At 43.3% G+C, this 16,704-nt stretch overlaps 1 protein-coding gene across 2 annotated transcripts; it reads left to right on the forward strand.

Moving 5' to 3' along the window:
• Positions 1-14,907, forward strand: VEZF1 (vascular endothelial zinc finger 1). Of its 2 annotated transcripts, none has more exons than XM_051635306.1 (7): positions 1-119; positions 5,605-6,323; positions 7,037-7,100; positions 8,056-8,242; positions 9,581-9,793; positions 11,968-12,012; positions 12,362-14,907. In XM_051635306.1, the coding sequence occupies exons 1-7, from the start codon at positions 87-89 to the stop codon at positions 12,787-12,789; spliced, it is 1,689 nt and encodes a 562-aa protein (XP_051491266.1). In that variant the 5' UTR covers positions 1-86; the 3' UTR covers positions 12,790-14,907. The 2 variants fall into 2 exon arrangements, with proteins under 2 accessions (XP_051491266.1, XP_051491267.1); XM_051635307.1 differs by having other exon boundaries at positions 5,605-6,302.
• Positions 14,908-16,704: the final 1,797 nt, after the last annotated feature.

Genomic DNA, 16,704 nt, shown 5'->3' on the forward strand with positions numbered 1-16,704 from the left:
TGTAGCTGGGGCCCGGGGGAGGGAGGGGGGGGACCGCGCCGCCGGAGCCGCCGCCGCCGCCCGCCGAGGGCCGGGACGCCCCCGCCATGGAGGCCAACTGGACCGCGTTCCTCTTTCAGGTGAGGCCCCGCGGCGGCCGGCGCTGCCCGCGCCCCCCCTCCCCTCAGCGGCCGCGGGCGGGCGGCCGCCCCGCCGGGCTCCCCGCTAGGCCGGGGCTGTCACTCAGCGCCGCCGCCCGGCCTCCCGCCCGCCTCCCCGGCCCGGCCCGCGGCAGTGGCGGGGCCCGGCCCGGCCCGGCCCGCCCGGGGCAGCGGCTGACCCGGCCCCGCGCCGCCGGCAGCGCTTTTCCCTCCTTTCCCTCCTGCACTTTCTCCCCGCCCGCCTCCCCCCCAGCCGATCGCGCCCGGCTCTCCTCCGCCGCCGCCCCGCGCTGGTTTTTCCCTTTCATTATTATTTTTTTCAAGAGATAAATGCTTTTATTTTATTTTTAAAAATTTTTTTTTTTTTTGGTCTTCCCCCCCAAAACCCGAAATCGCGCTTTTTTTGCCTTTTTTTTTTTTTTTTCTCTCCCCACTCCCCGCCCCCCCCACCTCGGCCAAAAAAAGCAAAACCAAGCAACAACCAAAAAAAAAACAACCCCACAACAACCAACCCAAACAACAACAACCCACCCCACCAGCCTTCCACCGGGCTCTAACAAAACCCCGATGGAACAAACACCGTGTCTGGGAGAATAAATTAATCCCTCTTTAAACAGCCTGACTCAGGGGCCGGGTGACGAGGGAGCTTGTTTTCTTTTAAAATAGGACGCGAGCGGGCCGGATTTCTGTAAAAACTGGCAAAATGCTAACGGTAATCGGGAGGAATAGGGACGGTGGAGCGTGCAACCCCTCCCTTTGCCAACTGAGTCACAATTTTCCCCCCTTCTGTCTGCGAAAGACAGACTTAAAAACACCGCTGTTTATGTAATTCCCAAGAAAACCCAGTGTACTTAAAAAAAAAAAAAAAAAAAAGAATAAAATAATTAAAAAATAAATCCTCCGCTGGCTTTTGTGAGCCGAGCCCCTTTCACGCCAGATTGTTTTCTGATGCCTCCTGCTTTTTTTTTTTTTTTTGGTGTTTTTTTTTAAAACGTAAAATGTGCAATTGCAGCAGCGGCGGGGGGGGGGGGGATAAATAAAAAAAGCCCCGCACGTCACCTTTCTCGAGGTAAAATAATCCTTTTTTGCACGGTCCCAGCGGCTGGTCGCTCGCTTACTCACTGTCCTCGGAATTAAACCCAAACCCAACCCGTGACACGAGTTTGAAAACCTGAGTTGAATGAATAAATCCGCCAAGAGTGAGCCCCGTTCCTTTAGAGACGGGGAAATTATTCCCTTGGAATGAGGGATGAGTCACTGGCTCGGGTGTTCTGTCTCTGAAAACATGCTGGGAATGTTCCCGGGGAGCCGGTACCGGGAGCTGGGCGCTGGGTTTTCCGCCTTTTTGGTGATGAAGGCGGGTGATGCCATCGAGTTTGGCTGAGGTCTCGAGAATTATTTCTCACTCTAGTGGGCAGTTGTGATTCGCACATAGGAAACTTCACGCTAAGAAGTTAATCTCCTTAGTTTAGGGCCATCTCCCTCCGAGTTGGGGCTGTTTTATCGCCTTTCTGCCTCCCCAGCTCACAGATGAGAGTTTTCCAGGGGAAATTATTTGTCGGCTGGCACTGTGGTATTGCAGCAACCTCTGTGAGAAATGCCAAGCAATACTTTGAAGTACGTGTCCAGCTTCTTGCTGCTCGTCTCTAGTGCTGTGTTTTGGTTTTTTTTTTTGAAGGATACTGTATTTTGAAGTAGCCATGTCACACTTTGATTTAGGAGTAGACTTTGCTGCTTTTAATTAAGAAGTCAAGCAGTTCGCTCTCCTAATGTACTTAGCTGTGTGTGACTTGGAAGCATCTTCATAAAACTGACGTGGAAATTTTCCTTTTTTTTTTTTTTTTTTGGCTCCAAAGAATAAAGCTTAAAGACCTCACAATAAATGCTGAATATTGTTTCTTGAGTGATTTTGTTAACCCAGTGATTTAGGGTGGCGAGCATCCTAATGCACCTGGCAGAAAGTGCTGTTAAGAGACTCCTGATGGGACTTCAGTTTTTCTTCTTCCTGTTCTCAACAGCCTGTCAGCCAAGATTAGTTAAAACTAGTAAGAAAAAGTGGATTTAAAAGCCCCTCCCGGGCCCCCTCTCCACTTAATAACAAGTGGAAGTGACTTGATACACGCTCATTCTTCACCAGGGGGGAGTTTTACCAAGTGTGTGTTTCAGCTGTGACAAGATTTCTAAAGAACAGTTTAATACCCGGTGTGTAAAGTTGTAATTTTTAGCAAAGTGTCTTTAGGGGAGGTTGCAATGTCTTAATTTTAGTCTTGCTAGCAATGGGGTATGTGACTGTAAATTGCTCTTTCCAAATAAAGTTGTTTGATCGTGCTTAGGTGGCATCTCGATGCATTGTATCTTTTTAAAGAAACAAGTGTGAGACTGAATAAGTAGCTCTTGTTCGGATATTATTAGTCCCCTGAAATGCCTATTTTGAAAACCACTTTTAGTATCTGCTTGGAAAGTGAAAGTTGTATCTGTTAATGTGAGGAGGAATCATCCATCAAACGGAGTGCTCAAGATATGACTCATGCTAATTTGTTGCTCTCACATTAAGGCTGGAGTGCAAAAATATTTTAGCCTCTGGCATTGGAAGTTCACAGTGCCACATCCTACCACTCCGGGTCACGAATTGCAGTGGTTTTTGTTTACTGCCCCCCAGGAAAGAAAAAAAATTAGTGATAGAATGAGGGTATTTTGCACCAGAGCCTGTCCCAGGGAATCCAAATATCACAAAGGCGTTGACTTGACATTAATGCTGGGTCAAGTAAAACCGTGGTCTGTGCCTGAATAAAAATGACTCACGAGAGGCATGCAGCAGGTGCTGTCTCCCCTTCTCGAACAGTGAGTTAAAAAAAACCCCACTGTATGATCCTTTTTTAAAAGGCTTTAATGCAGCCAGCCCTTGGAAACTGTGGAACACTGCATGTTGCAGAGAGGGGTTGTTAGAAAGACAGCGCTGCTAATAACGCTGGCTATCTGGGAACCAAGATAAGCAGACTTACATAAGCAGCAGCTTCATGGCCTGCAGCCCTATGAATATACATTGTTTTATGTCCACTGTCTGTTGGTTCTGTAGGAATAAGTGCATCATTACCTTGAAGTGCTGACGATTCTTTAAGGCTTAAAAATATCCATAAACTGCATAAGTTTGAACCTCGTCCAAAGGATTTGGGCTCTCTATTATCCGATCTGCTAGCTCTGCCTTTGAAACTGTATCTCTGGAGCTATCCTTAGGTGCTCTTAAGTGTCTTCTGGTGCAGTTTAACAACATTGTTCAATGCTTATTTAAAGTTGGCTGTAAAACATTTCAGAATTTTCTTAAAATTGAACCTCTGCTCAAGCACGCAGCTTGCTTAATGCTGTACTTTCGGTGTGTGTTGTACATACTCTATTCTTTTGATGCAATGTAGATTCTCAATCACCTTTTCAAACCACGGAAAAGAAATGGTTGAAAATCCACAGTCGTCACGGAAGTCAGGGAAAAGTTTGCTGGAGAGGCTGGAGCTTGTGCTGTGCTCTGGTTCTGAGCCTCCAGGAGAGCCCTGCCCTCACTCCTCAGCAATTCCTGCTGCACAGCAGCCTCCAGGGCTGTGGTTTGAGGTGGCTGCTGTGGCAGGGCACACTGTGGCCATGCTCAGCTTACCTGTTGCATCCCAAACTTTGGCACAGATGGGGCATAAAATGCAGATAAAAGCGGATGGGCTGGCCTTGCTCCTAACGATTCCCACTAGTTTTGTCTCTCGTTGTTGTACCAAGCCCGGCTTTCTCCCGTGAGCTGTTTTCCTGTCAGATGGGCTTGGAGTGTTAGGGAGCACGTATTCATACCCACATGGGTTAGTGTTTGTATCCGCTGGTGGCTTTTATCCAAAGATCACCGACATCATGCTCCTGAAAAATGAGAGGCTAAGGTTCTGCAGGGCTGGTGCAGTGCTGGGGGAGGCCGGAGCCCCCGCTGCACTGAGGGGCTGCAGTTGCTCCTGCCATGGGTAGGGGCAAAGTAGCTGGGGCTTGGATGCAGCTAAGAAAAAGTCCCAAAGTGAGCTTCTAGAAATACTGACTTCTCCAAAGGAAAACAGACTCTTGTAGGAAGAGTATTTGAGTGTATTTCATACAGCTGTCCATCCTCAACTAGTGTAAAAGTAGATGAGTTGGGGGTTGCAGGCCAGCACAGCATTTTATTCAGCTCCCACAGCCTCAAGTCACGTTATTTTGTGAAGGAAACCGTAGGGATGAAGTCCTGGAAGGCTGCAGTGCTGATCTAATGGGAATGCAAGTTTCCCCAAACTCAGCTTCAGACTTGGTACGTTAATAACGAGACTGATTTAAAACTGGTCCGGTGAGACCGAGGCACATCTTGAATACAGATGCACTTAAACTGGCTTAAGGTGCTGGAGTGATTTATTTTAATGCTCCATTAGGCTGAATTGGTCTGTGTGGTTTCTAAACCACTTTAAATTTTTATCTGCTAGGGTTTTGTCCCAGTCTGACTGGGTGATTTTTAATAACAGTGTTTTCTGCCTTAGAATAAACAATACCTAATACAAGCATGTTGTAGGGCAGCCTGTAGCAGCGCAGGCTGCAGCTCAGCTGAGCAGTGCTTGCCAGGACACGCTCCTGGGGGGTCCCCCTCTGCCTCTCCCCTTTAGCTTCTCCCACTGATGCAGAGTCAGTTGGTATCAGCTGTTTTGAAACAGTTTTGAGGTGTTTGGTTTTTTTCCCCCCCCTGCCGTATTTTCCGCCATCTCTAGATGTCCATCGGTGCTTATTGATCAGCTGCTCTTCCTCTCACAAAGTAGCTGCTGATGAAAAGAAAAAGAACATGTCTCTATTCTTAATAGTTTCCAGACTCAAAGAGCACAGTGGTCAGTGGGAACTTGGCTAAATATAGAAATGTGGCTTTAGACAGCCCTCGGTTTGAGTTGCTTTGGTTTCAGTGCTAACACAGTGGCATGAACACCTTGTTTAAATAAGACGCTTTATCGCATCCAGGCTCTCTCTGGCTGCAGTTTAGTTCTCGGTGTGCACCAAGCTCAGTTTAAAGGTGGGGTCTGATTTTGCAACTCCCCTCAGTACATTCATACACTCCCATGGTAGTCCCAAGGTGGCACCTGATATGATCGTTAGCAAAACAGGTTATCTGTTATGTAAAGATCAAACGCTGTGTTAGTAAGAGATCTGACAAGCACCTCCTTGTTTTCCATAAGAAGTGTTGCCCTCCGGAAACTTAATCATTATTTGATTGTTATGATGTGTGTCTTCCTACACTTCCCACAGAATCTGCACAGCCAGTGCATTTAAAGCGTGCGTGGTTTATCCTGTCCAAAACCAAAATTATGTAACCTTTTCCAGTTGTTACTTCAGTGGCTTTTGGTCTAGAACATGCTTTCCTGTAGCTTGTAAATGTTCTCACCGTGTCAGAGTGAGCACCCATCAATAGAATTTAAGTGTGAATGTTTGGTTTTAGGCACACGAAGCCTCACATCACCAACAGCAGGCAGCACAGAACAGTTTGTTGCCTCTCCTGAGCTCTGCTGTTGAGCCACCCGATCAGAAGCCGATTCTGCCCTTACCAATAACGCAGAAACCTCAACCTGCACCAGAAACATTAAAGGATGCTATTGTTGGGATTAAAAAGGAAAAACCTAAAACCTCCTTTGTGTGCACTTACTGCAGCAAAGCTTTCAGGGACAGCTACCATTTGAGGCGTCACGAGTCCTGCCACACAGGGATAAAGTTAGTGTCACGGCCAAAGAAAACTCCCACCACAATGGTGCCCCTTATCTCGACCATCGCTGGTGACAACAGCCGAAGTTCATTGGTTTCGACGATCGCGGGCATCCTGTCCACAGTCACTACGTCTTCCTCTGCCACCAACCCCAGCAGTAGTGCCGGCGCGACGGCCATGCCAGTGACTCAGACCGTGAAGAAGCCCAGCAAGCCCGTGAAGAAGAACCACGCTTGTGAGATGTGCGGAAAGGCCTTCAGGGATGTCTACCACCTCAACCGGCACAAGCTGTCCCACTCGGATGAAAAACCCTTTGAATGTCCAATTTGCAATCAGCGCTTCAAGAGAAAGGATCGCATGACCTACCACGTGAGGTCTCACGAAGGTGGCATCACGAAACCCTACACCTGTGGTGTTTGTGGAAAAGGCTTCTCGAGGTACCATGTAGAAAATCCCAGGCGAGCTCAAGTATTGGCTTTTCGTAACCAAGAAGGGTTAAGCTATCATAGCGAGGGGCTAGGAGAAACAGACATCTTAGAAGATTGGTGAGGGGATAAAAGAGCCTTGTTTACCTCTAGGGCATGGGTCTTGATGTGAGCCAGATTGGCAGAGGCTGAAAGTGGTCTCTCTTCTATGAGAATGAAGTGATTTCATGACCTTAATCCAGGTCCTGTAGGACACGTGTCCGTGTCTCTGGTGGTGACCACCGAGCCCCTTTACCAGCCTTGACAAAGGTCAGTGACCAAACAGGGCATGGCGGGCAAATTGTCTCCTTGTTTTGAAGGAAGGTTGAGCTGAACTGACAGAGCATTGTGGGGGAGCCTGCACTGCTGCTGCCTGTATTTATATCTGCGCTTCAACAGTGAAAACCTCAACCTTTAGAGCTGTTGTTCTGTCACCTTTACACAAGGTACGACCAAATGTACCATTTTTGGGTGTGTGAGAAAAACATGGATAAGTTTTAAACTGCAGGTTGGGTCTCAGTGTAACTATGTGTTCCTGTAGCTGAAAGGCACTGTGTAGGTACCAGGAGTGTATTTATTCTGGCTGTGCAGTGGGTTGTGGGCTGGGGGGGCTCACCAGCACGGTGTTCAGCACCCCCAGCCAAGGTGTCTGCTCTATGTATTTGTAACAGTGCGCATTTTCTTTCCTGTTCCTCTCTTTTTTGCAGGCCTGATCATTTAAGCTGTCACGTTAAACATGTTCACTCAACAGAGAGACCCTTCAAATGCCAAGTAAGGGCTAAAATGATTTATTAGGAACAATACGTTATTTTATCCTTAGAATCTCAGGTGAATAATCTTTCCAGAGAGGTATTTGCTTCTGGACTTTTCCTTGAAAAGCAAGTGCAGCAACCAAGTCTCATCCACTGAGTTCTGATATAAGTGCAGAAGCAGTTTAAAAGGATCCTGGGGCTACTTCTTTAGGACTTTTAGAGGTTTTTTCCTTCTTTTGGAAACACTGTAGGGCTCTGTTTTATGATATGCTTAACTTAGAGAAAGGATTCTAACAGCATCATCAGCTCAGTGCTGATTACGGGGTAACGTGTGCAGTGTGTTTCTCAGCATATTCAAATTAAATGTCTCCTTGTATATCCATTTAAAATGGATTGGAGTTGTTGCTTGTGGATCCGTTATTTTGCTGGAAGGCAAAAGCAAGTTGTTGTAAGTTGATGACTTGAGTACAAGCGAAATAACTGGACTGCCCTTCAACAATTAACTGTTTTCCTTGGAATATCCATACTTGTTCCAACCTGCTTTTAAGTGACTCATCGTTTAAACAAAGAGTCTTGTGTAGAAAGAATAAGTGTTAGAAAAAGGTTTTATTTCCTTGTTCTGATTGAGCAATGTAAGACATCAGGCTCATATTTGTAAAACTCTATCAAATACCTTTTTTTAATAAGCTAACTCTTACTTTGTTAGGTGAGGCACCTCAGTATTGTAAGAAAGTTCAATCAGTGTCAAGTGTGATTTCTATCCTGATTGTCTCAGAAACCAACTTCCATTTTCAGTCTCTGTTTAGTAGATCGATTTTGGTTTCGCTATAAACACGATTTAAAACTTAAGGCTGTCTGTATCCTTCGGGTACTGTTTGCACCCAGGAGGCACAGCAGGCTCACAAAGGGCGTGTAGTTCAGGCTGTAGTGCTGCTGTCTTGCCCTTCATGTGTAACTTGTTGTCCTTCATCTAGACGTGCACTGCTGCCTTTGCCACCAAAGACAGACTGCGGACACACATGGTGCGCCATGAAGGAAAGGTATCGTGTAATATCTGTGGTAAACTTCTGAGTGCAGCATATATCACCAGCCACTTAAAGACACACGGGCAGAGCCAAAGTATCAACTGTAATACCTGTAAACAAGGCATCAACAATAAAAGTAGGTGAACGTTTTAAAAACATTTCTGATAACAATGTGTTTGCAAAGGGAATTACCTGTGATTCGGTTAAAATGAGGAAACGTCCCCCCCCAGTCTGGGTGTTCAAGCCTCTTAAAAATACAGATTTGATGACAGGATCTTCTCCAGCTCAAGAATTGGCATTTGTGGAATTGGTTTGCTGCTAGACTGTGCTCTTATCCCTTAGGAATGACCTGCATTGTGAGAATAAGCCATCTTTTAAAGAAGAGGGTTCCCAAGTTTCAGATTTGAATCCCCATCTAAAGCTCATCAAAATTAGGAGAAAGATTTCTCTGCTTTTTTCTGAGCTTTGACCGTAGGGTTCAGTGATTCCTCCTTCTGGCAGTAGCTGACAAGAAAAGCATTTAAACCCAGCCCTGATATGTTTTGGGCATTAATGGCATTTGACTGGCAGTGTGCAGGAGTTCAAGTGAGATGTTTGTAATAGTTCCTTCTAGTCTGAAACTCTGTGGAAGTGCTGAAGCCTGGGCCTGGGAGTGCCTAGTAAGCAGATGAAAAATTGACTTTCAAATCTTCCCCATTAAAATACTTGTAACTTAAGGTAACCTACATGATGGGTGATACGAGTTTTCAGAGGAATCGAGGGAGAAGTAAGGCATATCTTTGGAAACTTTGTAAAGCCTTTTAAATAGTTTTAGTTTAAAACATCTTTGCATTTCCTGTTACTCCTGGATAATTTGAACGTACTGGGAATGTCTAAAATGCTTGATTGTTTGGTTTAATATGAAATTTGGGTGAGAAGTATTTTTCAAGGTACAGGCTGACAGCTCTGGCTTCCCAAGCAGTTTGGTGGTGCTAAGCCAGTTCATGTGAGGCATGTGCAGCAGTTGTTAGAGGTGGAAGTGATGAGCTGTAATGTGGCCAGAGAGTAGTAACGTGCTGTTCTGTTCTGTTAAGGTAAACTGAATATTTTAGAGTCATACTTACAATAAAAAGTAAAAAGGCTTTTTTTTGGTTTCTAAACTGGAGCTGAAGTTTAGTGAAATCTGCTCACCAGCCTCAGGTCTAGACACTCATTGTCTTTATTTCATTCTTTCTAAAATACAAACAAAATAATCAGAAAAAAAGTTAATTTTTGGCAGTGAAAGCAGATGTTCCTGACTTATGTTTTGGTTTTTAGATCTTGGAAAAGTGGTTTTATAAAACACAGAATTAATGATATGGTTTTAAACAGCTTTGTGATTTTTGTTCTTGGAATCCTGTGAGATTCCACACAATCTTTATGGAAAGCCTTTGTCATCTCAGCAGAAAACAGTAACTTTTCAAGGTGAATTTGTGTTCTTACTTAATTGGCATAGCATGCATGAGTGAAGAGACCAGCAATCAGAAGCAGCAGCAGCAGCAACAACAACAACAGCAGCAGCAGCAACAACAGCAGCAACAACAGCAACAGCAACAACAGCAGCAGCAGCAGCAACAGCAGCAGCAGCAACAACACGTAACAAGTTGGCCTGGAAAGCAGGTAGAGACCCTGAGATTGTGGGAAGAGGCCGTCAAAGCAAGGAAGAAAGGTAAAACAAAACAATACTTTTGGTCTTGATTTGATAAGATATTGGAGTTTGCAGTTATGTAGGGAGATTAAGATGGCAGGAAAGGGTGTCTTACCTGAGAAATTCCATTGTTGATGTTACAAGTAATAGCTTAAAACTAGCAGGAGGATACCATGACCAAAATCAGGCTGCTGCAGATGAGCTCCTTATTGCTTGCTTCCCTTTGGCCTCTCTGCTTGAATGTGGACGTAGCACTCATCAATTATAAAGGGATGTTTGTGTCTGCTCCAAGGCAAGAGTCTGTTTTTCTGGCTTGCATGTGGTTTTTAGCTGTGTTTATGCATACTTACCAGTTGTTACCTTGTGTACATATACATATGTATATATATACACACAAACAACACCCTCTGTGGTAACATCATCACCAGTTTGCATGTGGGTGCTTTCTGTGTCCCTTTCATCTTTTCTCTCCCAATTTATTCCATTCACATTATGATCACGTAACTGTCTTTGCTTCAAGTTTTCTAGAACTCATAGAACTTACTCTTCTATATCTCTGGGCTTTCTTTCATTACCAAATTTAAGTAATCAGTGATGGTGTTTTCATGATTGCCAGCTCACAGCTCACATCTACCTGTGCTACTGTAGTTGAAGCTGAATAACTTCCTGTCTTTGGTCAGTGTGGCAATTTTGTGAAGAACAGATTGCTTCAATTTAGTGTTGTTAGGAGTAGAGTAGTTTAAAGTCTTCCATTACTTCTAGCTTATTCTTTCCAAAACAGTTTGATTTCCAGTGCTATCATGTGACTATCCTGGATTACATGCTTTAGGAGAAATTCTTAGTGACCACTTACTGTTTTTCACTAGCTGTTTTTAGTAATAAATGTTTCTGACTCACTTTTTTTTTCCCTCTTTTCTCCTAATCTTCCTTTCAGTTTCCTCACTCTTCTTGTTTTCTAGGTCTTGTTTGTGCATTAGGCTGCTAGCTCCTTTTGCTTTGTTATTCCAATTGAATTGAATTCTGTGATCAGACAGTATAGAAACAGCTTATTCATGTTCAATTGTAGCAATGACAGAAATATTAAATATCATCAGGCCACTAAATGGATTAAGCAAATGGGTGTCAGATTTAGAAAACCTCTGAGAATTTTTTTTTCCTGGTTGTTCCTTCCTGTGTCTTGTTCCCTCTTCCCTTCCTTTCTTACTGAGATGATTGAATATGTTTTAATAGAAACACTGGGTCTGGACAGAGAGGTGGGTGGGGAGAAATGTTGTGAGACTGATGATACTAGTTTAACTTCACTGGGGAAGGGGTGTGGGTGGGATGTGTCTTTGTATAGCCCAGTCAGTGCCAGGCCTGGGTGCTGCTGTTTCCATGCTAGTTCTCCTGTGCTTGTTGGCTTTACAACACTATATGGGATTTTTTTTTTACTCTAATCTGATTTGTTTTCACAATTTTTCTATTTATTTTTTCACTCTTTCCCTTCCTTTCCACCCCTCCTAGATATGGACTTTGAAGAACCAACAGTAACCCTTGAATGGGGCTAATGTTGCTTTCAAAGTTAACTCTGTCTTGGTACATTTGTATTGCCCGAGTGGCAAGAGTGGACTCTTTGCTCCTGGCTTACCTCCTGAAACGTGGGTGTAGACTGAGCTTGGTGTCCTCCTCTACAAATGTGGAATAAGACACGACTTTAGAAGTGCTGTAATGTTGATGTAGAATATATTTTTGTTGGTTTCCCTAGCAGTCATCCCTTCCCTTTGCCCTCCTCCAGCACCCTGCTTCTGTTCCTGAAGCCTTCCAGGCTGGGTGCAGTGGTTCTGAGGGGGTGCCTGGTGACCCCCCCACCACACACTGCCCCAGTGCCCAGCCCTGCCAGAGCTCACCAGTCACAGGGCTGGGCACTGCCCTCCCTGCTTCTCCTTCTTTGGCACTTAATTCCTGCTTGCTGCAAAACAAAGTGAAAAAAACAACAACAACCCAAAAGCAGAACAACTTGGATGTGGAGCTTGTGTGACAGTTGAGGAGATAATGGGGGTTGAAAGATGTACTGACTGGGTGGCCTTGAAAATTGCTAAGTAGAAGTACTGTGATCAGTGATTTAGTAGCAATAATTAAGACTGAAATAAGCAGGTAAATATTGAAATGAGCTTTGCTTATCAGTCCCTAATAATGACTTTTTAAAACCTTCACAGAATGTCAGTTCACCTTTGAGAAGGCTATAGAGTACGTACCCTTCGGTATGTACACTCTCTCCTCTATTTATAATGTACCTCTTGGGAGGATTTTTTTGATTGTGTGATACTGTTTTTATGAACATCAAAACCCTCTTTTATAAAAGACAACCTCACTTGACTTCTCAGGAAAAAAAATAATATTGAATTGAAATGAACTGCATGAGAGTTTGTATTTCTTGCAGGCTATAGAATGTTAACAGTTTTAACTAATTACTAATAATTCCTAAAGAAAATTATTCCGGAATTTGTACTTGTTCTTGTTTGGTTTTTGTTTCTGTTTTTGTTTTTTAAATCTTGTCCATGGTTTTTTATGTGTTAAAAACTTTTTGTCTTTTTTATGTCTCATTTTTAGAAGCTGCTAACTTGTGCCAAACCTCCACTGCTGCTACTACGCCTGTGACTCTTACTACTCCATTCAATATAACGTCCTCTGTGGCTTCTGGGACTATCACAAACCCAGTCACAGTGGCAGCTGCAATGAGCATGAGAAGTCCAGTAAATGTATCAAGTGCAGTTAATATATCCAGTCCGATGAACCTAGGGCATCCTGTAACTATAACCAGTCCATTATCCATGACATCTCCATTAACGCTCACCACACCAGTCAATTTACCCACCCCAGTAACCGCTCCAGTGAATATTGCCCATCCAGTCACTATAACATCTCCCATGAACCTCCCCACACCCATGACGTTAGCTGGTCCCCTAAACATAGCCATGAGACCAGTTGAGAGCATGCCTTTCCTGCCCCAGGCCTTGCCCACCTCTCCTCCCTGGTAAAGAGTTTCTAAACAGTATTAAAAAGGATTAAAATGGAATCCTTACCAGCAGGTTTTGTTTTGTTTTGGGTTTTTTTTTTTTGGGTTTTGTTTGGTTGGGGTTTTTTGTTTTGTTTTTTTGTTTGTTTGTTTTGGTTCTCCTTTTTTATTGTTGTTTTGGTTCTTTTGTTTTGGTTCTTGTTTCATTTTGTTTTAGTTAATAATAAATTCAGACTAAGACACTGGGGCAACATGCACCATCAGAGACCTTAGTAGCATCTTCCCCTGTTGATTTGGCTCATATGGTTCCACCTTGAGTTTCACTGGAGCACTTCATTGAAAGGAAGTTGTACCTTCTAGTTGATGCAGAATTAGAGCAGATACTTCTTTGCCAGAGTTTTTTTTTTTTCTAAAAAAAAATAATTAAAAAGAAAAAAAAAAAAGAGTTTTATGTTTTATCCCCCAAATCATAACTTAGGAAGTTATTTTAATCTAAACACTAGCAAAGACCCCTCTGTACCTTCAACAGGGTGGATGGCTCATTTTAACTTGCCAGTTGTTAAATCCACTGTTTCTGAGCTAGTGTAGAATCTTTGTCTGTGTTAATGTTTTTTTTTCTTTTTTTTTTGTTTTGTTTTGTTGTTTTTTTTTAAATGAGTAAATGCATTACAATGTTGTCATTGAAAAAAAAAAAAATGCATTTTGGAGAAAATATGCATTTTTACCTTTGGGAATATGGTAATTTCAGGCAGCATTCCCTATGGGAAAGGTGATACCAGCTCTGATATGCAAAGCATATGATAACTTATCATTCTAACTTCAACATATAATAGGGATTGTGACCTGATATTTGGAGATGTAAATATTACCCAACATATTACCCTAAGGGAATATAGCATTGTAGTCAACCTTTTTTTTTAAAAAAAAAAAAACTGTTATTGTTTGGTGAGAAACAGCCATGGCTGACAGAAGAGGAGTCGAAATGTATGTAAACATGGTCTCTGAACAGTCAGACCCCTATGGGACTCTTATCTAGGAGCAAAAGGAGTGCTTTGAAACTTAAGAAATATTGCTTTAAGCTGGAAGATTCTGGAGACACTGGGTATGATTTTTATGCCCTTTGCCTCCCAATCAGAGCCTGCTGGTGTTAACAGCGGGGGACAGACGTGTTAGTTGTTCACTAGAAGTTTTGTCTTATATTAAATTGTATACAGTTTTTATTCTAACCACTAACTAGGTAGGATGCCCCTCCAGGACAAGCAGAGAGCGTCTTTTAATTTCTCCCCTATTCCTTAATTAAGTGTTGTGCAAATCTGTTCAACTTTGTAAATATTTGCAAACATCATCATTTTTACGTTACTCTTCTATTGTGTTAACACATTTCTATCAGTTTGTGGGAGTTCTGGGGTGATGGTTTGAACCATCCAGCCCAGAACTTCCCCACAAATGGTCACACATGTTTTAAGCTACATGTGCTTTTTATTTCTTAACCTGTTTATCTGTACATAAAGTAGAAAGCAAAATCTAGGGAAACAGATATACTTTTTAGACTATCATGTCACATATTCACCTTTTTAAAAACTTTGTTTAAAAAACAAAACACCCTAAACCCAAGACTCTACATGAAAAAGAAAAAATAATTAAAAAAAAAAATTAAAAAATAATAAAATTACAGTTGAGATGTTTTTATCTTAATGAAGTTGAAAGCTATGGAGATGAGTGTGTGCATTTTCACAGAGTTGCTAGCAGGACTGCCCAGTCAGATGGACTGCTGCTGTTCCTACCCTGCCATGTCAGTGCAAGCAGTGATTGCCAGGCTGCTGGCTCAGGTGACAGGTATCTGTATCATTACATGAAACTGTTCTAGGGGGCTTGGACTACATAGTAAAACAAAAACAACAACAACAACAAAAAATAGAGCTTAGTGTAAAATAATTTTATAAATGATCTTTTGTACTTTAGGACATCAAATTGTACAACTTTTGTATATATAAAAGCTTAGGAACTTTCTGTTTAGCAGAAAGGAAACACATTCCTACACTTTTAATGTATATGTTTGTTATAATGTCCATGTAAACATATGCCCTATGTTTGTGCCTTTTAATTAGTTTGTCTCAATAAACAAAAATGTAGAGAAGAATATGTAGCTATGACTTTGTTACCACTGTTCTCACTCCAGGTGTGTAGAGGTCTTTGTTTTTGCACTGTGTAGAGCCTTGCGTGCAGACAGCTGCATGACTTGGGCTGCTCTGGCCAAGAGGAGGCATGTGAGGCCAAGGCACCCCAAAACACCCCAAAACGCCCCAAAACACATCTGTGCCCCGCAGCACCGCCGGGGCCTTGCACGTTGGGATGTGTAGTTTCCAAGCCCACCTCTGTTCCCCGTGGCCACCATACCAGCTCACACCAGTTTCCCACAGTAGGTGTAGTGTTCTGGAGCTGGGTCAGTCAGCAGGGATGACCCTTAGATGGAGTCTGAGTGTCCCTGAGCTTAAAAATACCCAGAGCATTAAAAGCCAATATGAAAATGTGTACGAGAAGTGGTTATCTATGAATTACTTACAATAAACAGGTGTGAGACTGAATTGTATGTTGTCAATTACTGTAGTATTGGCAGTGGCTCCTCGTCCAGCTAGGCTGCCCTCCTGATGCTATTTTTATCCCAGCAGAGTAGCAGTAGAATAAACACATTAAACCCCGGCAAGGAAATTTTTCAGCGTGACAGAGGCTTCCCAAACCACTAACCACCGTGCTCTTAGCATGGGATAGGAAAAGGGCTGTTTCCTTTTTATTTTATGTTGGTTCTGCTCGAATGTACCTGGTTTATGTCCACAAAGCTACATTAGCTAATTGTCAACCTGTTTCATTTGTACTTGGGTAAACATTTGCTTTGTACTGTGTATAAATGGTTCCGAGGTGTGCACCTCGCCTGTCTCGCTACAGACATTAATTTCACTTTGTAATGCCATCATACGAAATACATTAAGCTGGTTTTTGACAAACAAAAGCTACCTGGTCAAGTAGTTTATATGGTGTGTGTGCTACCTGCTAGTGGCCAGTTCCTCCCTAGTGTGTGGAGGCAACAGGCCAGTGGCTGTGGGGACATGACATGTAGATGCACGACGGTGTTGAGTGATCTGTCCCGGCAGCTCCCGTCACGGCAGCACTGGGAAGCTCAGACTAAGAAAATGGTGGATGTGAAGAACAGATGCTTCTGTTACACCGAGTTAGTTTCTATGCAGCTGATGTGCTTAGCCTAGTTTATTTCATGGAAACTTTTAAGCTGGATCTAGTCCAACATCGAGGGAAGCCTATTGCTGCCGTTGGTTGGAGTGGGTTTTATATCGAGCCCATTCAGGTCTCCGATTGCAAGGAGTTCAATAGGGGTTTTCTTTCTTTCGTCTTTAGTTTCCATAAGCATTCAGCCTGAGGTTAATGGCTGAGCACCGACTGAAAGTTTTAAAGTTGAATTTTGCCTCGGAAGGATTCGTGCCGTGGAAAGTCAGAACAGTCAGATCAATGGCAGAAAAACTCGGGGCAAGGAGAGGCTGCGGGCGCCCGGCTGCGGGCGAGGCGCTGCGGGGAAGCGGCCACGGGGAAGGAAGTTTTGTGGCACAGGCACCCAAGCTGCCAGGAAATCGTGTAAATGCTCTTTACCTCAGGCATGTTTGGTTTTATTTTTCTTTATTTGGAACACCCCACCACTTCTAGAGGGTGTTTGGGGTGAGGAGAAATTGGGGATTTGACCTTTTATGTCTTAACCATTGGAGTGTTATCCCAGAGTGTTGTGAACTGGGAAGATTGCTTTTCAGCCCAGATCACAGATGAGAAACTCGTGTTATTCTCAACGTATGAGTTAAATTCTACTTGCCATTGTTCACAAATAAAAGAATTTCCCCCCCCCTCTCACAATAACTTTTTCTTTAGAGTAGCAGAA

The sequence above is a fragment of the Apus apus genome, chromosome 18 (assembly GCF_020740795.1).
Source record: "Apus apus isolate bApuApu2 chromosome 18, bApuApu2.pri.cur, whole genome shotgun sequence".
In the NCBI taxonomy this organism is placed as follows: domain Eukaryota; kingdom Metazoa; phylum Chordata; class Aves; order Apodiformes; family Apodidae; genus Apus; species Apus apus.